The sequence below is a fragment of the Mus caroli genome, unplaced genomic scaffold (assembly GCF_978045245.1).
Source record: "Mus caroli unplaced genomic scaffold, Mus_caroli_1 scaffold_12, whole genome shotgun sequence".
Taxonomy (NCBI): domain Eukaryota; kingdom Metazoa; phylum Chordata; class Mammalia; order Rodentia; family Muridae; genus Mus; species Mus caroli.
This window is the reverse complement of record NW_028227267.1, coordinates 2,756,076-2,777,500: the sequence shown is the minus strand read 5'-3', so window position 1 is coordinate 2,777,500 and position 21,425 is coordinate 2,756,076. Positions and strand designations below refer to the sequence as shown.

The 21,425-nt window shown below is 35.1% G+C and overlaps 2 protein-coding genes across 3 annotated transcripts in view; one reads left to right on the top strand and one right to left on the bottom strand.

The window, feature by feature from the left end:
* The window catches only part of Top2b (DNA topoisomerase II beta), a 65,012-nt gene extending 45,398 nt beyond the window's left edge, over positions 1–19,614 (top strand). Inside the window, exons 22-36 of the mRNA XM_021181689.3 lie at positions 830–964; positions 1,694–1,894; positions 2,335–2,530; positions 2,675–2,766; positions 5,339–5,494; positions 5,756–5,839; positions 7,146–7,340; positions 9,184–9,328; positions 9,546–9,707; positions 11,471–11,672; positions 12,532–12,611; positions 14,196–14,306; positions 17,327–17,452; positions 18,180–18,274; positions 19,126–19,614. Coding sequence (XP_021037348.1) covers positions 830–964; positions 1,694–1,894; positions 2,335–2,530; positions 2,675–2,766; positions 5,339–5,494; positions 5,756–5,839; positions 7,146–7,340; positions 9,184–9,328; positions 9,546–9,707; positions 11,471–11,672; positions 12,532–12,611; positions 14,196–14,306; positions 17,327–17,452; positions 18,180–18,274; positions 19,126–19,293 — 2,148 coding nt within the window. The 3' untranslated portion in view covers positions 19,294–19,614. The remainder of the gene's footprint in view (positions 1–829; positions 965–1,693; positions 1,895–2,334; positions 2,531–2,674; positions 2,767–5,338; positions 5,495–5,755; positions 5,840–7,145; positions 7,341–9,183; positions 9,329–9,545; positions 9,708–11,470; positions 11,673–12,531; positions 12,612–14,195; positions 14,307–17,326; positions 17,453–18,179; positions 18,275–19,125) is intronic.
* Positions 19,615–19,677: 63 nt separating this feature from the next.
* Positions 19,678–21,425, bottom strand: part of Rarb (retinoic acid receptor beta) — a 134,072-nt gene continuing 132,324 nt past the window's right edge. For both annotated transcript variants that reach the window (XM_021181692.2, XM_029469077.2), the window contains exon 8: positions 19,678–21,096. In XM_021181692.2, the coding sequence (XP_021037351.1) occupies positions 20,900–21,096 (197 nt within the window). In that variant the 3' untranslated portion in view covers positions 19,678–20,899. The remainder of the gene's footprint in view (positions 21,097–21,425) is intronic.

The window sequence follows — 21,425 nt, the reverse complement described above, 5'->3', positions numbered from 1 at the left end:
TGCTATCACAAAGAATTGCCTGTGGCAGGTTACTTTTTGTGTGGGAAAGAGGCATATTGTGTTTCAGAATTGTGGGGTTTGGGGGCCTAGAGGCCTCATCTAATGCTGCCTTTCATGCTGACTGAATCCTCTGGCAGTGCAGGGCTTCAAATGGTGAGAAACAAGGAGGAAGCACGTACACACATACACACACACATGCTGTCTTGCTGTCTTTCTGACCTCACCTCTGTCCTTCATGCAGAGTTCTAGGATTCAGTCATGGGGCTTCACCCTTGTTTAATCCTAACCACTTACCAAAGCCTTACTTCTAAAATTCTCACTCAGATTTCTTACAGTGGTTACTATATTTTCATATGAAACCTTGGCAGAACATTCACACATTTTAAATGATAGCAAATAGTTGTAAGCATTCAAAATCTTCAAACAGACCATGGGAGAAGAGTAGTAGTTCTGCAGGAAAGAAAAATCACTAGAATAAAATTAGAAAGTTCAGTTGGATCCAGAAAAACTCTACAAGCCATTCATTGTGAAGCAAAAGGAGTTTGGATTTAAAGGACATTAAGCTAACATGGAAGGGATTTGGTCAGTAGACTGAGAAAGAGACTAATTAGGAAGCCTGTGAAAAGTGTTGGGAAGATTAAGTGGTATTCAGATTCTATTAACAGAAGCTATAAATACAAGATCAAGGAGCTTAGTGAGCAGCAAGTGAGGCCTAGAAGTTGTAGTCCTGTTAGCCTGCTGTGTCAGTAGCCATTTGCTAAGGGCTATTTAGAGGTGGTACTGCTCTCAGGAGCAAAGTCAAATCAAGTCATTTCTATTTCCCTGGCAGCTTCCAAACTATAAGAACTTCAAAGGCACCATCCAGGAACTTGGTCAGAACCAGTATGCTGTTAGTGGTGAGATATTTGTGGTGGACAGAAACACAGTAGAGATTACAGAACTTCCAGTTAGAACATGGACACAGGTTAGTATAACCAAATGAGAAGTGCATTGCATTTCAAAGAATGAATTCTTTGTGGCACAAATAATTCACCTCTTTGTTTATTCTGTGTCTATATAAAGGTTCGATTCCATATTATTTTTATCCTTGTATTTGAATTTTCAAGTTTTTAAGTATATGTAAAGAATAGTATGTTTTATATTAGCTTAGTGATTCTCACGTGGGTCACATCTCCTATGGAGTTGAACAACCCTTTCATAGGGGTCACCTAAGACCATTGGAAAACACAGATATTTATACTATAATCCATAATAGCAGCAACATTATAATTATGAAGTAGCAACAAAATAATTTTATGAGTGGGGTTCGCTGCAGCATTTTGAAGGTTGAGAACCATTGCGTTAGTTGGTGCTTCCTTTAATTCATTTTTAAAAAGAGACTTTGTTTGTGTTTGTTTTAAAACAAAAGGCATGCAATGTATATTGTAGGCCAATATAACTAATATGCTCTGTAAATTCAGATCAGTTTCAGTTGCTATAAATCAATCCACTCTAGTAGGTCTAGCAATGTCATCCTCCTTACACCCATGAACTTATAGTATCTGTGGTGTGTAAGTAGTTCAGAACCAGAACCGTCATATTGTATGACTTTTCTCACCATCAAGGATTCCCTTAGAATTTTTAAAAGATTATGTGACTAATGATAACATGATAATGTATTGTAAGATTTATTATCTTTTTAAATGTTTCCTAGGTATACAAGGAGCAGGTCCTAGAACCTATGCTTAATGGAACAGATAAAACGCCAGCACTGATTTCTGATTACAAAGAATACCATACTGACACAACCGTGAAGTTTGTGGTGAAAATGACAGAGGAGAAACTAGCGCAAGCAGAAGCTGCAGGCCTGCATAAAGTTTTTAAACTTCAAACTACTCTTACTTGCAATTCCATGGTAATGTAATCTTTTTTAAATGGTCATACATTGGATTATTATAATAAGAGCCACAACAATGAACTTGAATGCTAAAGAATCTAGCAATTAATTTCTTTCCTCTGATGCTAGGTACCAAACTCAGGTCTGCAAGAATAGTATGTACTTTTAACTGCAAGCCACCACTCCAGTCTCCTAAGAAATCCTCTAAAAAATAGTCTTTTCAAAATTTTTACTATTTTAAACTTTCCCATAGTTTATGGTAATTGCATTTATCAAATTTCTGTCACTAAAGGAATATTTATAGAAATGTTTTTAATAATTTTGGTTTATTTTTAATGGGCTTCAGGGGTAGTATATATTCATATTAGAGTTATTTTAAGTACTTTACATATTATAAAAATTAAAACAGCAGTACAGGTTTATTGGATTTAAAGGAAAAATGTTTGTCTTTCATGTAGGTACTCTTTGATCACATGGGATGTCTGAAGAAGTATGAGACTGTGCAGGACATTTTGAAAGAATTCTTTGATTTACGGTTAAGTTATTACAGTTTGCGGAAGGAATGGCTTGTAGGAATGCTGGGAGCAGAATCTACAAAGCTTAATAATCAAGCCCGTTTCATTTTAGAGAAGATACAGGGGAAAATTACTATAGGTAAGGCATAACCATTAAAGATTTGAACATTAGTTAAAATGGAAAAAAGTCTTTATTAATAGCAGACTTTTTTTATCAGTAGAATATAAGCAAATACAAATTGATCTCTTTTCTTGATCCTAATTTTATTTTTCCCTCACATAGAGAATAGGTCAAAGAAAGATTTGATTCAAATGTTAGTCCAGAGAGGTTATGAATCTGACCCAGTGAAAGCGTGGAAAGAAGCACAAGAAAAGGTAATCACCTGCAGAAAAAAGATACTCAGAGAAGCTCTGAAAAGCAACCTCCAAATCAAGCAAAATCCCCAACCCCAAAAGTTTGAATTTAGAACTGATAAAGGTGCTAAGATGTTTGGTGACTGAAGGCTTCTGCTAACCCACAGAGCAGACACCGTTTAGGAATTCACAGTGCATACCTACCACAAAGCATCCATCTCCACCAGAGCTTTTAGAAATGGCTCCATGCTGAGAATGTGGCTCAGTGTCCTTGCAAGAGTCTGCCGTTAAGAGGTGGTTTATGCAAAGTGCATGCATACTGTTTGAGAGACAGACTGGTAGCCCTCAAAATCATTCCATTGTCCAGTGTGGCATCTGCTTGGTCTAGTTGTGGGTGGGGCCTGGAAGATGAGAGACAAATGTGCCTTGTAGTCACTAACACCAAGCATGTGCTCTGCCTGTGTTTAGACTTTTGGTCCAAAATTTAAACACTATAATTAAGTAATTAGGTTGTCCATTTGAGATAGTACTTGTATTTATTCAATGATGAAATATTGAAGGGTTAAGAGTTCCCTCAAGAGTTAGTTTCTTAGCATTTGTGCTGAGAAGAAGAAGGCAGTACAACATAGAGATGAGTTAAAAAACAGCAATAATTAATATTTTTAGATACTAAAATAGATTTGTATACACACACACATATATACATATATATATGATAGCAATGTTAACATTGTTTAAGAGAGTTAAAACTGTGTGATATACTGTGAACTGATATTTTTTTGCAGTTTAGTTTTCAACCATATATTTTTTTAAATTTTCATCAAAGTATATTGAAATACTGCTCTTGTTCAAATTAAGCTTTTCACAAATTTGAAGTCAATATAATACGTTAAAAGTGAGTAAAATCAGAACAAATTCTATAGTGTCAAGCTAACAGGCTTATTTACTATTTTAATAAAAGTAGGACACGACAATGTGGTGAAAGCACATTCTTTTCATCTTTTATTGTGTTGCTGAACTCCAAATTATGCTTTATATCTTTCTTGAACTGTGCCGTTGTTGGTTTAAAGTACAGATCTTTTAGAAATTGCCAGATAAGCTAATGAATTCAGTGCTTACTCAGTTTTAAAATATAAGGGTGTTCTGGTTTTGGAATGCCCTTCTGGTGGAAGCAGAATTCATGGGTAAAAGCTAGCTTGCTCTTAGTACTTGCATTAACACCATCAAAGTTTTGCAGCATTGTTGCCAAGTGTACACTTAAGGGAGTAAGGAGTTCAGGTACTACAAGGTGTGGTTTTTACTAGAGTCTGTAGTGTTGAGAGAGAGAGAGAGAGTTATAAAATACCTACTTAAAGATTATTTCTTATACTGCAAATTCTATCATTAAACATGGAAAAGTTCACTTATTAATCGATTTCTAAAAGTGCCCTTAGCTATAGTCTTGTTAATAGTAAATACACATACACATATTCTTAGAGTGCTTCTGGTGTCATGAAAACCTAGACACAAAATGCACTCTGAAGTTTGCGTTTTAGGCAGAATTGTGTACTGTGCTCTAATACCCCGTGGAGGGCTAACAAACCCAGCTTTCTGTAGCTCCGTGGCAGCTCACTGTGGAACATTATCTAACCCGTATCTAGCACTTGCTCATCGTCTAGCAACTGTTCACAATCGAGTGTGTAGTTTTATTCATGTCATGAAGCATCTTGATTTGTACTTTTAATTTTTATCACTTTATTTCCAAAGTATACTCAGACCTAACTTTGTAGGTATATATTAATTTATTTCAACATTTTTTAATTGTAAAGCTTTTTTGTTCATAAACTTTTGGCTTGTTAGAGTATCTTTCATTTTTAACTGTCTGAGTGTCTTAAACAACTTTAATTTCATTTAATACCTTTGTTTTTAAGCCTTGGAACGCAATGACACAAAATTACTTTTATTGATTCATTGTAATTTGAAACATAGTGTTAGGATAAGAGGCCTCTTTAAAGTGCAATTGCTTTTCTGAGTAAAATTTTAGAAAATTCTCTCCACCTTAAATCATCAACTTAGTCTTCAGTCATCTTATTTTCTGAGTTCAAATTTGAATAATCCTTATAGTAATAGGGAATTTTTATTAAAATATATCCGTAGTAAATAAATGTAGCCTATTTATGCTCTTACAACTATTAAAACTTTTTATAAGGGATTTTTTTCTGTGTGTTTTCATGTCCACTAACTAACCAGTATAAAAGTCTGAAAATATGCAATGACAAAAATTTTACTTAATAACTTTAAGATACAATGTCTTTTCAGTTTGGGACTTAGGAAAGCAACTAACATTTCATCAAATTCTTGAGTCCATACAGTACCCTGTTCCTCCTGAAGATTTCATTATATAATTATTATATTAAGAAAGTCGTAAGCTTTTTTTTTTGTTTAACATAAGAAATAGGGTTTATAGGCAATCTTCATGGTAATCTTAAAAAACTCCTACCACCCTGAAGGAGTAGCATTAACAGTATAGCATTTAAGCCCAATATTAATGAAATTAAAATGCTGATCTGGTATTATAATGGACCTTAATATAAAGCTTATTATTTTTTTACAGGCTGCAGAAGAGGAAGATTCACAAAACCAACATGATGACAGTTCCTCTGATTCAGGAACTCCTTCAGGCCCTGATTTTAATTATATTTTAAATATGTCTCTATGGTCTCTTACTAAAGAAAAAGTTGAAGAACTCATTAAACAGAGAGATACGAAAGTATGAACATTTGTGGGTTACATAATTTGGAACTATTTCAGTATTATCCATATCTTTGATTTTCTTTATCTGAAACTTAGTTATTTTGATTTATCCTTTACACATTTAAAAACTATTAAATGTTAAACTGTGCCCCCCTCCCTTCCTTCCTCCTCCCTCCCTTGCTCCCTCCTCCTCCTCCTCCTCCTCCTTCTTTCTCTCTCTCTCTCTCTCTCTCTCTCTCTCTCTCTCTCTCTCTCTCTCTCTCTCTTTTAATTGTAGGGGCGAGAGGTTAATGATCTCAAGAGGAAGTCTCCTTCAGATCTTTGGAAAGAAGACTTAGCAGCATTTGTTGAAGAATTGGATGTATGTTAAATCTCTATTAAATATATGTATTTCAGACTGGCAATATAGCTTAGTGTAAGGCCCCACGCCTCCTAAATGAATAAGTAATTTTTAAAATGAACAAACTATATTTAGAAAAATAATGTTTTTGAGATAGTAATGAAAAATCTTCTTTAATTATCTCAAAATTTTTCTTTAACTTTGTATTAGTATATTGATAATCCAAGTTAAATTCAAGCATTCTTTAAAGTCATGATATTATCAATTGAACCTACCTGGTATGCTGATACTGCATTGCATGTAGTTCTCAAATGAAAGAAGTCATCTTTTCTATAAAACAAATAAGGATTTGAGGGCCATTCCTAAAATAGATATGATAGGACTTTATAAAGCCTTCCACATGGTTGGTGCCCTGCCAACTGTTAGTTACTTGTTAAGAATATATAATTAGTAAATAAAAATATCAACATTGAATATCACTGTGTTGATTTCAAAACTTCGTACTTATAAACATTTATTAAAAAATGTATTTAAATGTCTTTCAAGAGATGGCACTTTCCTTTGCATCTTTCCAGACTTGTTATTATGAAAAGTAATTTTGTACAATTTAGAATTTGTCACATTAATTGTGGTTATATATTTATTTATTTTGATAACACACCCCATAAGCTCAATGTCTTGAGATTTCTTTCTTACTTTAAAATTGTGAATCATTATTATGATTAAAGCAATTGAAAAGAATAACTTCATACTTTTTAAAAAGATTTATTTATTTTTTACCTTATTGTGCATATAGATGTTTTTCTGCATATATGTCTGTATACCACCTGTGTGACTGGTGCTGAAGAAGTCATGAGAGGGAGTAGAATGCCCTGAAATTGGAATTACAGTGGAAATGAACCACCATGTGGGTGCTGAAAACTGAGCTCATGGTCTCTGTAAGAGCCACAGTGCTGTGTATAGCTGAGCTATCTGTCCAGCCCCACATCATACTTTTTAACAGAACTGTCTTTGTCTGTAATTTGCCAGGTTTCAGATGATAGCAAGTGGTCCCATTCCATACTCTCATAGGACTATAAAGAACCACTTAGGTTATTAATCACAATTGCTACATTCTATGAAGAGTAGGAAGCTACATTCATGAATTGGAATTAAGACTCAGCTGTTCTGACTTAGAAGTTTTTTCTTCTCTTCCCATTATTTTGTCTCTGATTAGATCAGCCAGAAAGAAACCTTTGTTTCTTACCATATGGATAATTTATTTCAGGTTCTTATGCAATAGTGATTGTTTTTTTTAATATCCCCTTCCCTTTTAATCATATTTCAGAAAGTGGAAGCACAAGAGCGGGAAGATATTCTGGCAGGAATGTCTGGGAAAGCAATAAAAGGTAAAGTCGGCAAACCTAAAGTAAAGAAACTTCAGCTGGAGGAGACAATGCCCTCACCTTACGGGAGAAGAATTGTTCCAGAAATTACTGCTATGAAGGCAGATGCCAGCAGAAAATTGCTGAAGAAGAAAAAGGTATCACACATGCCTGTGTCAGCTCATTGAAGTCTACTTGAAGCTTGTGCTTCATCATCTTTATGATGTATAGTGCATTCTGATGTGATAGGACGTATTCTCCCATGAGAGCAAATGCACTGAGGAAGACACCTTCATAGTCAAGGATCACACAGCATTTAGAGTTGCTTATTTAGTTCAGTTTGTTGCCACCCTTCCATCCCTTCTCAAACTCATGGCTTAACTCATTTCTTGCCTCAGCCTCCTGAGTTGATTGGGACTACAGGGGCCTAACTTCTGTTTTTAGAATGAGAAATACTCTCTGCTGAACATCTTTCTAAATCAAAGTCTAGCAAAAACCAACTGAAAACTATACAAATTGTTAACTTAATAAATTTAAATTTTACATTATAATAACTAACTAAGGGAGTGTTAAGCAGAAAATAAACTTTATTTGGCTTTCAAAGTAACTTATCACTTTCTATGATCTCTTTGATTTTTGTTAAACACTATTAAGTCATCTAGCATTATTGGCATTGATAGTTACTATCAAGAACGTAAAATATATATATGAAATTTACCCTTGAGCAGGATGGGCCAGGATTAGCCAGATATAAAGGCTTCCGTGAATGTTCAGAGCCAAGAAATCAAGAACTGTGATGGTCTTATAAAGTCTAAAGGTGTAGACAGGTTTGTTTTATAGTCCAAGGAATATGTATGCATATATATTCAACACATAACCGAGAGTACAGGTTCTTTATGATTAGTGAATAAGCCTAAGTTGGAGTTATAGGTCAGAGAAATTTTTTAATTTTAATTTTTTGGCTGAGAGCTAGTATTTGAAGCATTTTGAACCATAGGAGCATTTTGACACTAGAGCAAGTATTCTTTTTGGTCTGATGACTGACTGGGCTATATTCCTCTAGTCTGGGTCTTCACCTCATTCAGCTTTAACCTTAGCTCAGTGACCTCTGACCTTTGGTGTCAGGTTCATTTCTTATCATTTTTTTTCCTGCTTTAAGTAGTGTCAATAAACTTATCCCTGCCTGCCCTGAGCTTTGCCCACTTAAAACAGTCACTCTTAAATGTTTTTCTCCGATCTACAATGTAATGCCCAAACCCCTCGAACTAAGCATGACTGAAACTGGGCCAGATATCCTGATTGTGGACCTGCTTTGTTTCTCATATTGCTGCTTTTACCACTTTTCTACCCATGTGGCAAAACTAGATGATTCTTTCAGAACTTGGTAGGAAAGACTCCTTTGGATGTTTTCTCTGATCCTTCCTAAGCATTTCCTTCAGCTGCTGCTGTCATTCACTCTTGTTTTGACTGGTGTTGTATTAACAGTGTACCTACCAACCAGTTCTCCTACCCTTACCAATAATTATGGGCTAGATTTAGCCTTATAGTACCTCAAAAAATACATTTGCTGTTATTTTTGTTCAGAAATTTGAAAATGTTTTCCTAGTAGGCACTGATAGTGTCGTTTTTTTGTATGTTTGTTTGTTTGTTTTTGGTTTTTTTGGTTTTTTGGGTTTTTTTTGCTTTGTTTTTGTTTTTGTTTTGAGTACGTACATAGCTTTTGGTCTCATAGCTCTTTGCTAACCAAGATCCTGGCTTATTCTTTAAGGTTTTTCTAAGTGGCTATTATTTCAGTGAATATATCAGAATGTTAGGCTTATAAGCAGTGTTATTTGAAACAGGAAATGAAATAAAGTAAAATATATCTCAAGTGGAATACATTAAAAACTCTTACCTGTTATGAAGAAACTTTTGAGTGAAACTGTATCTCTAAAATAAGCATTGTTAATTTCATTTTTACTTTTACTCATGATTGGATTTGGTGTGATTTTTAACACATAGGGTGATCCTGATACCACAGTAGTGAAAGTAGAATTTGATGAAGAATTTAGTGGAACACCAGTAGAAGGTACAGGAGAAGAGACATTGACCCCATCTGCTCCTGTAAATAAAGGTCCCAAACCCAAAAGAGAGAAGAAGGAGCCTGGTAAGGCATTAGAATGCTTTTGTAGATGTTTGTGTGTAAGAGACAAAAGAATTATAGGGTACGTTTAGAGTCTACTGCTTTATTTCTTTTTAGTAGTTCAAGTAATATCTTTAGTTTTTCTATATGTTTCTATTTTATAATGAACCTTTCATAGAACAGCTTCACTAGTAACGTTGAGTAAGTACTAATAAGCAAATTACCATTGTCTTGCTTTTAGGTACCAGGGTTAGAAAAACACCTACATCAGCTGGTAAAACTAGTGCAAAGAAAGTGAAGAAACGGAATCCTTGGTCAGATGATGAGTCCAAATCCGAGAGTGACTTGGAAGAAGCAGAACCTGTGGTTATCCCAAGAGATTCTTTGCTTAGGAGAGCAGCTGGTATTGTGATACATTTTATATTTATTTTATTGTATCTGATCATTGACCTGTACATTTGGTTCAGTAGCATTAACAGTGTCACTAAAGTATGAAATCACCACTCCAAAGAAAGACAAAGTTAATAATGTTTTTTAAGAACAGATTTATTTTACATATAAAAATGTTTTATATACATGCATGTCTGTGCAATGTGAGTATGTCGGGTGCCTTCTGAGATCAGAAGAGGGTGCCAGATCCTTGGCATCTGGAGTTATGAATGGATGTAAGCTGCCATTCGGGTGCTAGGAAACAAGCCTGGGTCTTCCTCAAGAACAATTATTCTTACCATTGAGCAATCTCTGCAGCCCAAATCATGTTTTCTACTTCATTTTATTATTAAAGCTTAGATAATGCTTCCTCCATGGCTTTGGGATATTTGTTAAAAATGAACAAACCCCAAACCAAAGAACATAAAGATTGTTTTGTTATGGTATTGGCAGCTGTGATAGCTCTGTTGGAAGTTCTCGGTGTAAATATTCTACCACTTTTATCATGAGAGGTCTCCTCCCTGTAACTGATTCTTTGTACTCAGTTCTCTAAATATAATGCTATGGCTATAGCGCCTTGTCTTCTAGTGTATTGCTATTAAGAATATAATTTGATCTTTCTTAAATATTCATTAATTGAACTTACTCAGATAGTTATAAAATCTGATTTGTTTGTTTTATGATTTCCTTACATTTTCTTAAGCTTTAATTTATTAAAATGAGTATTACAACTTTATAGTTAGCTCTGGCAAAAATATTTTTAATTGCATGCCAGGCTTTAAATTGTTCGATTCTCTTATCAAGTGGGTAAGTTTCTTTTCCTAATGGGTATAGGTATAGATGATAATGGTGAATAATATGCTGGTTAGATTAAGGTACATGGAAATTAATTAGTTAAGACTAGTTAATGCTTCAAAAAGTATGCTTACATTTTTCTATACATGGAAAGTAAAATATGAAATTGAGTGTCCAAATGGTTTAAAAATTCTTCGCTAAGATGTATGCTAGAATTTAAAATAAAACTTACTTGTATTATGCCAGAATGCATAATTCTTCTCTATAGTTGTTTCCTATCTTACAGGCATGTACCAGCATGCTCAGTGTCTTGACTCAGTGGGACTTGAATCCAGAGATTTTTGCATACTAGGCAGCATTTGCCAACTGAGCTGATCCTTACATTGTTATTTTACAGTGCAGCTAATCTTAAAGGGAAATTATGTTTTCACTTAGATAAGCTAAAAGAAACTTTATCATTTTTAAAAGAATGTAAATTCTGTTATTTGTAATTAAAGAAATGGGAAATCTTATATTAATAGTCCTTTATACAGGGCACAAATGGCACAAGGACATATGATGTGGGACATACCAATTATGTTTTTGTGGTTTTGGATAATATTTAAATGCAATGAGAAACATCCTAAACAAGTAGTCCCTTCAGTTTATGATGTGCTGACAAACACAGTAAATACTAGTGTCATGGCCTCCTGGAAAGTGTTATGGGAGACCATAGGGTTTTATTCTCTAAAAATTTATCTTTTTCTTAATATAGTTTAGAGAAATATTTTAGGTGGTAAATCTTGGATTTTGAGTTTCACACTCTTTTGAGCAAGTCCCTATGTTACGCAGGGTGGCTTCAAGCTCCTTGGCACAAATGATTCTCCCTTAGTCTCTTAATTATTTGGAACTGTAGCAACATGTCACTGCGTCCTGTTATATTCATTTCTGTTTTCTTCTTAGCTGAAAGACCTAAGTACACTTTTGATTTCTCAGAAGAGGAGGATGATGATGCTGCTGCTGCTGATGACAATAATGATTTAGAAGAACTGAAAGTTAAAGCATCTCCCATAACAAATGATGGGGAAGATGAATTTGTTCCTTCAGATGGTTTAGATAAAGATGAGTATGCTTTTTCTTCAGGCAAATCCAAAGCTACTCCTGAGTAAGTAAAGCAGCAGTCATTATCCAGTAAGCTCATGAGCACCAAGAAGTGATCAGCTGGAGCTAAAGGTTTCTTCCTGAAATAATTAGTTTAATACTGCAGCTCTTTCTTTAAGTCAAAGACTGGCAAGCTTTTTCATTAAGGGCTTGAAAATAACTATTTTATATGCCCATGTTATATGGCTTTGTAACAGCTCGTTATAACTGCCCTTGTAGCAAGAAAGTAACCTCAAACAACATGCAAATAAATGAATCTAATTTGTTCCAAGAAAAATGTTTACAAAAATTTCATCTACATGGAGTGTATTTGGACAGCTCCTGGCTTGGGAAATGTTTCTAGATGTTTAGAATTAGAAAACGTGTTTTTCCTTGGTTACTTTTATCACTTTTGATGAATGCCAGCATTAACATGAAGAATGGAAGGTTTTTGAATTAAGTAGTTTTTTTTTTAAGACAATTTAACTCAATATAACCAGCCTTGACTAGTTTCTAAAGTAACTGCCCACCTGTGGTCTGTGGCCAGTAATGGTATGGCCACCTGCTATGATAAGGAGTCCACCTTTCTCTTTGAAGCTTTGCTTATAATGTTTGAGTTAGTGTCACTTTGAATAATTTCAAACCAGTGCCTGGTTTCCATTCTTATTTTAAATTAAATCAGTATTTTTTAATCATATATCTGTGCTCATGTATTTGCTTATATAAGTTTGTGAGGAAATGGGCAGGGTGTGGGTGCTGCCTTATCTTTTAATAAAGAAAAAAAGGAGAAAGAACTAAAGTTTTGATAATTACAGTCCTAAAGTGTATATTATATTGGATATTTTAATTATAGCTCTTTGTGCTATTTTTTTTTTTTTTTACAGAAAATCTTCAAATGACAAAAAAAGTCAGGATTTTGGAAATCTTTTTTCATTTCCTTCATATTCTCAGAAGTCAGAAGATGGTATGTTCTGTTACTCTTTTCATTAGTTCATTAGTACATTATTGCTGTACTTGATAGAGAGAAAAGTTGAAAAATCATTATGCCAGAAGTTAACTGCAGAGTTTTTCATTAGTGAAAGACTACACTTTGCCCAATATAATAAGACGCACTTATTGACTGGTTACAATAGGTATTATGGAAGCATATAGACAGATGCTAGCTCAGTAGGTCTAGTGTCTACATATATGACATAAGAGAAAAATATAAAAATAATTGGAAGATTGAAATTTGATTTTCATGGTGATGTTAATATATTTTTTGACTATAAAAGTACTGGTATAGATGCAGATTCATCTTACCAAATTCTTATAGCTGAGAAAATAAAGCTTATTGGAGCAAATATAATTAGGGTATATTTTTTAGCACATATATTTGTATCTGTGTATGTGAGTGTATATGTGTGTGTGTGTGTGAGGTTTTCAGGGTCACTTAATTGATTTGCTGTTTTTATTTTGTGTGTATAGTGTGTGAGAGGGTGTGTACATGTGCTTGTGAGGCCCAAGGTTGATGTCAGGTGTCATCTTCCATGTACTCCACTTTATATATTGACACAGGGTCTCTTCTTGAGCTTGAAGTTTTCCATTTCAGCTAACATAGCTGGTCAGTCTTTTGGTGTAGGAGAAATCTCCTTTCTCTACCTCCTGTGGTCTGGAATCTCAGGCAGGACACTATGCCCCCTTTGCTTTTATGTGGGTTTTTACTTGCAGAACAAAGGCATTAATGGCTGAGCCAACTCCTAAACCCTTGTTTGGGATTTGTAAATATATACATACAGACACACCTAGACTTGGTACATTTTCTATAAGTTTGGATAGACATTCATTGGTGACACAACTTGTCAAAGCTGTCATGTAAAATTATTAAGTGTAAGAGGCCATTTTAAAATTTCTTGCTATGGTTTGAGCAAGAAAAGAGTTGATTGGTAAATTAAACTAAATTGTGGACAGAAATAAGCTAAAGCTGGGCATGGAGGTACATGCCTATCTTAGCTAGCACTTGGAAGATTGAGGCAGGAGGATTATAAATTTAAAGCCAATCTGGGCTACATTGCAAGACTCTGTCTCCTCTCCCCCCAAAAGTAAATTAAAGGTAAGCTTGGCTTTAAAATTTGTCTTCAGTGATTTGTTGATTTAAAAATAGGAGTGCTTACTGCTCGTTTAGATTTGGGCATTAGTACTGATTTTCTTGAATTGACTAATAGTGTTTGTATAATATACTGAAATTATCACAGCAGAGCCCTCTCACGTGAAAACAAATCATTAAATACTGCTGAACGTGCAAATTATCTTTTAAATAATTAGCTTTTGATACAGTTAATTTTCACTGCCATGTACATTTGAATATTGTTTCACAGCAGTTAACATTTTTGAGGTATAACATTGGTCTGTTTTCTATTTTCAGCTGTTTGTGTATTGTGGACTGTATGGTCAAAATAGAAACAAGATCTTATTAGATCTATTAGCTAAAGAGAAGTCATCAAAGAATCAGTTTACTAAGAGGTCTTTATAGAGTCTCTTTACTAAAAAACAGCTTTGAAATTTTTAGATTCAGCTAAATTTGACAGTAATGAAGAAGATACCGCTTCTGTTTTTGCTCCATCATTTGGTCTGAAGCAAACAGATAAAGTTCCAAGTAAAACAGTTGCTGCTAAAAAGGGTACGTACTTTATACATGCTTGTGTTATTGCATAAGCTATGTAGGAATAATTGATGTGAAAGAGAATCTAATATAATTTTAAACTATTTGCATGAGTACTTCACTATGAAACTTAAGAATTGCTAAGATATCTACTAGACCATATTTTAAGTCTCCCACACCTCCTACTTTCAAATGTTTGTTTTTAAGTTTGTGTTTGAGGTAAAACATGCTAAAATTGCAGTTTAGCAGGCTGGTGGTGGCACACTTCTTTAATACCAGCACTGGGGAGGCAGAGTCAGGTCTCTGTGAGTTTGACGCCAGCCTGGTCTAGAAGGTGAGTTCAGGATAGCCTGGGCTAAACAGAGAGCCCCTGTCTAGAACACTTTACCACCCCCTAAAGAAAAAGAATTGAGTTTAAAGATTGACCACCTTAAGAGCTCTTGGCAGCTGATGACTTCATAGGGAGGGGTATCATTCTTTGAAGGCAATTCCACTAGTAGGGTTCCTGTGCTCATAGGAGTGTTAATTGGATTTAGTGGGTTATAAAAACTGAAGTTGGAAGAGGGACATGTGGAGGCAGATATGAGAGAAATTGGAGAAGGTAAATAGGGTGGATATTAGTATGTTTCATTGTATAAATATGTGAAATTATCAAAATTAAATAATTGTAGGAAAAGATAGTTTTCCTATAAAGCTCCTTTGGTAGATTGGGTAGAAAATATGCATTTATCTTGATTCAATATTATGTTACTTCTCCTTCCTACAGTTTGCATATTCCCTTTCTTTTTGAATTATAGTTTCTCCCTCCCCACCGTAGCCTTTGTTCATGAAATGCTGAGTTGCTTCATTAATATTATACAGTTGCAAACTATGTAACTTGTTCTTTTTTAAGTTCAGTATTAGTGCTTTACATTTAAAAATAATATTTACTTTAAAAATACACATCTAGGTAAGATATTAAGCCATATGGACTGCTCCCTAAAGCAAGGAGATCTATAGTATACACCATTAGAGACACATGTGTATTTGATATAGCAGAACTGATAATCGTAAGAGTCTGTTCTATCTGAATGCACTAGAACTGTGGGGACATTATGCAGAGGAGTATCTAGGCAGCATTCTAGGGGCCACCCCTAACAGGCTCACTTCATCTTCAAGACATGTTGACCTGTGTCTACATTTCTTTTTTTTTTTATCCAACATAATAATTTATTATTTGGGAATTTCACATAATGCATCCCTATGGCACTCACTTCCCAGTCAGTTCTCCTAGTGTCTACATTTCTTATTAACTCTCCCCACCTCACCTAGCTACCTTTCAGCAGTGATGGAGAAAAGCAGGTATAGAAGTCTCTCAGGTTCTGGGTCTGGGTTGTTGTATTGGCTCTCCAAAGTTCTTCAGGAGGATTAATTAAGCTTCAAGACTATGGACTGGCTTGATAACTTACCCCTTGACTGACTTTTGCTCTTCATTGTTTAAATTCTGTACTTTCTCTCATCACCTACTAAGTAAATATTTATGCTTGAATCCATATCCTGGGGTCAGTTAGGTTCTGAATTCAAACTAAGACAGATTCTATAATTTCTTTTCAAGACATCATTTTGGGGGCTGGAGAGATCGGTCAGTGGTTAAGAGCACTTGCTGTGGTTGCAGTGGTTAAGAGCAAAAACGTTTAAAAAATATTTTAAGACACGTTTTTCTTTAAGTCTTCATATGAGCATCTTATAAAATACTGTGGGACATATATTCCTTCTTGAAATCTGTCACCATGTTTCTTTCATTAAGCTAATGAGCTCAAGTTTAATATTAACTAAAAGACTAGACCATTTTCCACCTAGCCTATTTAGCTGTTTCTCTGCTAGCTGGATGGAGCTAGCAAGATCTTTCTCTACCTTCCTGAAATACAATTAGCAGATAGTACCTCAAAGAAAAGACACACTACAGCCCTCTCTCCTAAGAACTGCCTGTGCTAATCTGATTTACAGATATTATTATTCATATTATATTCTGTAGTTCCAATATTTTGCAGCAAAACGCAACCTATATTGTTTAGATAACTGACCCGTATCTGGTGGGAGGTGTTGAAAGTGCCATATAACTTCTGCAAGCTTGAAAATGTGACCAAAGAAAACTGGTTTCTATTGCCCCGTTGTGATGAACATGCATTCCTGCTAGAAGCTGCCTTAGGATTCCTGTAGTAGATTTAGTCATGAGTAATCAGGAGTAAAGGCCATAGTCTTTGGCTCCCTCTTCATGCACAGTTCATTCTGCTGTTCACCAGTGAGGGGCACTATGTTTTATCTCAGCTTGAGACTCAGTTCTGCTTTTCAGTGAATTAGCAACACTTTTCAGTTTCTAATAGGAACCTCTGCCACTCAATTCAATCAGTCTAATACATTTGTTTTCCAGTCTCATTTTTATTGCACAAGTACAAAGTGATTATAGTGTTTATATGAACCATAAACACAAGGTTTCTTTTTTAAACATAATAACAATAAAGTGGGCCTTGTATCTATGGATCTAGGATTTTCATGTTTCTTTCCAGATAAAAATGCTAAGTCTTGATTTTAACTACTGGGGGGAAATGAGTTGCTTTGTATTTGTTCTATTTGAGGACAAGAGAACCAATAAAATTTTCCCTCTACTAAATTATCTTTATAAGCTACAGCTTAGTGTGTGCTTGTACATGGGTTATATAATTAGTGTGTCAAAGATAATTTTTTGTCATGGATATATATTTAAAAGATGTGGTGTAATTTCCTTTAATATTCTTTGCTTAAACTATCTAATTGAATTACCTAAAAATTAAAGTATGCCAATTTGAATAATACTTGTTTTATCATCTATGGGATGATATTTATCTTTATATTGGCACCAAGCAGAGAGAAAACATTTCCTGGTTTTATGACTACTCATATCAGTAATAATAATAATAATGATGATAATAATGATAATATCCACTGTTATAGAATTCACACCGCTTGGTTTGTTGGTAAGTACATCACACTGACCAACTAAAAGGATGTTTGCTTAATAGGTAAACCACCTTCAGATACAGCCCCTAAAGCTAAGAGAGCCCCTAAACAGAAGAAGGTAGTAGAGACTATAAACTCTGACTCAGACTCTGAATTTGGCATTCCAAAGAAGACTACAACACCAAAAGGTGAGGACTGGCTTTGTATAATTCTTAAATACAAGATATAAAGAAAATATTTCTTTCTTCAATTTTATTGAGTTTAGTGACAGGGTACCTACTTTATTTTAAATTGGCTCACATACACATCGTACCATACTGCATTCTAGTGAAGGATATAGAGCAGTTTAGTACAATTAGTTGTGAGTTAAAACATTGACCAGATTAAATAAATATACTGAAAATAAGAAAAAAAATGCCACAGTGAGCTTCCTTGGGTCTGTCCAACCTCTGTCTCTCACTTCCTATGTGTGGCTTATTGAGGAAAGCTTAAAAAAAAAAGCAAACAAGCAAACAAACAAAAAAACAAAAAAACCTATCAGAGAGCCTATGGAGGTCAATATTTAGGCAGGCATGGTGTGAAGCCTTGTAAGTGTATCGATTTTTGACAGGTAACTTACTCTTGTAAGAAGTTTGGTTCCTAAATTCAGTAGTTGTATTTGTACAATGCTTGTCTTTTATCAGAACTTAATCATTGAAACTTATTTCCAGGATTTTCTTACTTGTTTAAGTATATTTTTAAAATACTCTTTAGTCAACATATATTTCATGCTGTCAAAGTCTATGTATGTCATTTATAGTATGCAGGTACGATTGCAGGTCCCACTGTTGGGCATGCCAAAGAAAGAATTGTAACTCTTGGGCATTTATCTTATTTACCTTTGGGAAGAAAAAGTTTTCTCATGTGTTTTTTTAGGTAAAGGCCGAGGGGCAAAGAAAAGGAAAGCATCAGGCTCAGAAAATGAAGGTGATTATAACCCTGGAAGGAAACCATCTAAAACAGCCAGCAAGGTAAGCAGAAGCGCCTCAGCCTCAGAGCCTGGCTCATGAGCACTGCATGTGGCAGCTCCCTGTCAGAGCAACAGCAGGAGACATCATCATTTGTATAACTAGTCTAATTCTTATGCAAAGAGAGCACTATAAGTCAACTTAATCAGAACCTTCTGTTTCATCTATTGAACTATTGTACTTGCATATTAGAATATTCTTATGAACATATTAATTTGATTTTTAAAAAATGAATTTGTTTGACTATGCCTAGTATTTCTAATTAATCTGACCCTTTAGAAACCTCATTTCTTTTGAGTGACCTTAGCTGCACTCTCTTTGCCATTTATTTTATCTTCCTCATAAAACTTACAAATACACGTCTGGATGGTTATAGCTTTAGAGATCGGTCCTCTCCATCACCTCCCTTCTCTATTTCTTACCTACTCTGTGACTTTTAAAATATTCTTATCAATACTTGTGCTAGTGTGTGCTATATACTGTGCATAGTCTTGTTCTGCTCCCATAAATTCTGAATATGTTCTTAAAAATAGGATAACTCAATATTTTCTGATGTGGATATGTGCACACTTGTTTAATAATCAAGTGTTGGATTAGTAATGTTGCACTGATGAGAGTTTAACTGGGCTCTTGATAACAAAAGAGCCCAAGGTAGGCAATTACCATATCTAATCTGTCTTTTCTTCTATAATTCATTTTAGTCTTAAGTTAGCATGTCAATTATAATATTAAAAGTATGGCTATTGGTAATATGCCATAAATGTAAGTATAAGGAATAATAGTTCTTAACACTATGTTTTCCTTACTTTGAGATTTTTAACCTTCTTTTTTTATTGTTTTTGGTGGGTGGTTAGAAACCGAAGAAAACATCTTTTGATCAGGATTCAGATGTAGACATCTTCCCCACAGACTTCACTTCTGAACCACCGGCTCTCCCACGGACTGGTCGGGCTAGGAAAGAAGTAAAATATTTTGCAGAGTCTGATGAAGAAGAAGATGTTGATTTTGCAATGTTTAATTAAGTGCCCAAAGAGCACGAACATTTTTCAAAAATACCTTGTGTTGTCCTTTGTCTTTTCTGTCTCAGAATTTTGTACATCTGGCTTATTTTAATGTGATGATGTAATTGATGGTTTTTTATTATTGTGGTAGGCCTTTTAACATTTTGTTCTTACACATACAATTTTATGCTCTTTTTTACTCATTGAAATGTCATGTGTTGTCTGATTGGCTTGTAGAATTGTTATAGATTACCGTGCATTAGCACAGATTTTAATTGTCATGATTGCAGACTACAGACCTGCTTTTTGAAATGAAATTTAAACATTAAAAATGGAACTGTGTTCTTAGACTCTTTACTGAAGGTGAAACCGTAGTGAAAGCTCCCACACACCTTTAAAATAAATATATTTATTCTTTGCCAGGAGACTCCATGGAAAAAGGTAAACAGTATATGAACATAGAAAGCACTGTTAAACCATCTCAATGTACAAACAGAGCTAGTGGTACATCACAGACTTTTGCTAATATATCAAAAACGAACAAACAAAAATTCCACTAGTGCTTACATGAGAACTCAGAAGCCGACACTTGAGTCTGTCAACCACTCATTCTCCCAGAGCTGTCAGTCTGCATCATGGTGATTGAACAAGGCCAGAGGAGGCCACTTGCCCATACCTTCAAGCGTCAAGACTGGGGGAAATCCCAGGATCAGGCCTGAGTCAGCAAGGACACTGGGCTACTAGAGTCCAGACGGCAGACTAACTTGCTGATTATCCTGTGGTACTTCTCCAATGGCTTGTGAACAGGTAAACAAACTTATTAACACTGGACAGTGTTTTTGCCTTGGAGGCTATCATGACTGTAAAAATGCTTCATTTTTTTCATTCGGTAGTTGTGTCATTAAGGAACAAACCACTTTTAATTTAAAGTGACATCATTAACAGTTGAACAATGATATTGGATTAACTGAACTGGCAGTTTCAGTGATACAGAATTCTCTTCTGCTAGTGCAGTGAAGTGGTATACTCTATCTGGGCAACATAAGGGAAAGAATGAAGCTTGAGAGTATCAAAAAGCAAGGAGAAGCTTCCACACTACTTAAACCAGAGTGTCTTTAGTCTCATCTTGTACTGTACAGAGGTCCTGGTTCCTTACCGTGAGGCCTTGTTATTCATGAAAGCAAGACGTACAGTGGATGTACAGCGGTCTACTCCACAACCTTGGTGTCTTGGTTGTTGAGTATGCAAGACAAAAGAAAGCACCAACATACAGTATAGAAAGAACAGAGCCGTACTTCTATATGTACAAAGTCTTCAGAAACTTAACCAGGGCTAAATCATCTCAACTGGGTCTTTGCCATGCATCTTGACTATTCAGAGAGGAAAGTAGAAGCTTTAAACTAGATTCTGGTGGCATGAAATGGCTGATTTTCAGAATTTGAAAAGTTTGTATTTCTAGGGAAGTTATACAGTAAGGAATATATATTGATACATATGAAAACTTCTTGGTCCTTTTTGAGTTTAACATATTTCAGTTCAAAAATTAAGCAGCAGTAAAAATGTTTTCCTTGCATTTTCAATCTGGAACTGAAGGTCCTGGGGAATGTCTGCAACAGCTGGAAATGTCTCACTGCAGCAGTGGTGACTGACTGACTCCACTGTTCTCCACTGAGCTGGGGGACACGCTGGGACTGTGCTCTGCTATATTCCCACTTGAACTTGGGGTCAAGGGTTCATGTCCTTCAGAATTCTCCAGCATTTCCTGAATGAGAGGTGGCATTGATCCAGGAATTTCCATTTTCAAGGTAATTACACGTTCGGCACCTTTTTCAAGAGATAATAGAACACCTGTCAGATAAGGGCTCAGCTAGATACTAAGAAACCGACATTCACCTTCAGGTGTGTAAAAGTTGTGTAATACAGGTATCAAGTCACACGTGTCTTTGTTGAAAAGAACCAACTTATTGGAAGTAAGAAATATAAGGTGCTTACAGTGGGAATGTCAGCCACCAGAATGTCAACTGTGCCTTGAGATCCCAGTTAGATTGGTTCTCAGGCACAGGCTGATCCACCACTGCCTTTGTACTAACAGGGCACACTAGAGGTTCTCAGTCTTTAAGAAAAAGAAGTGGAGATATGTGATGTGCATATTT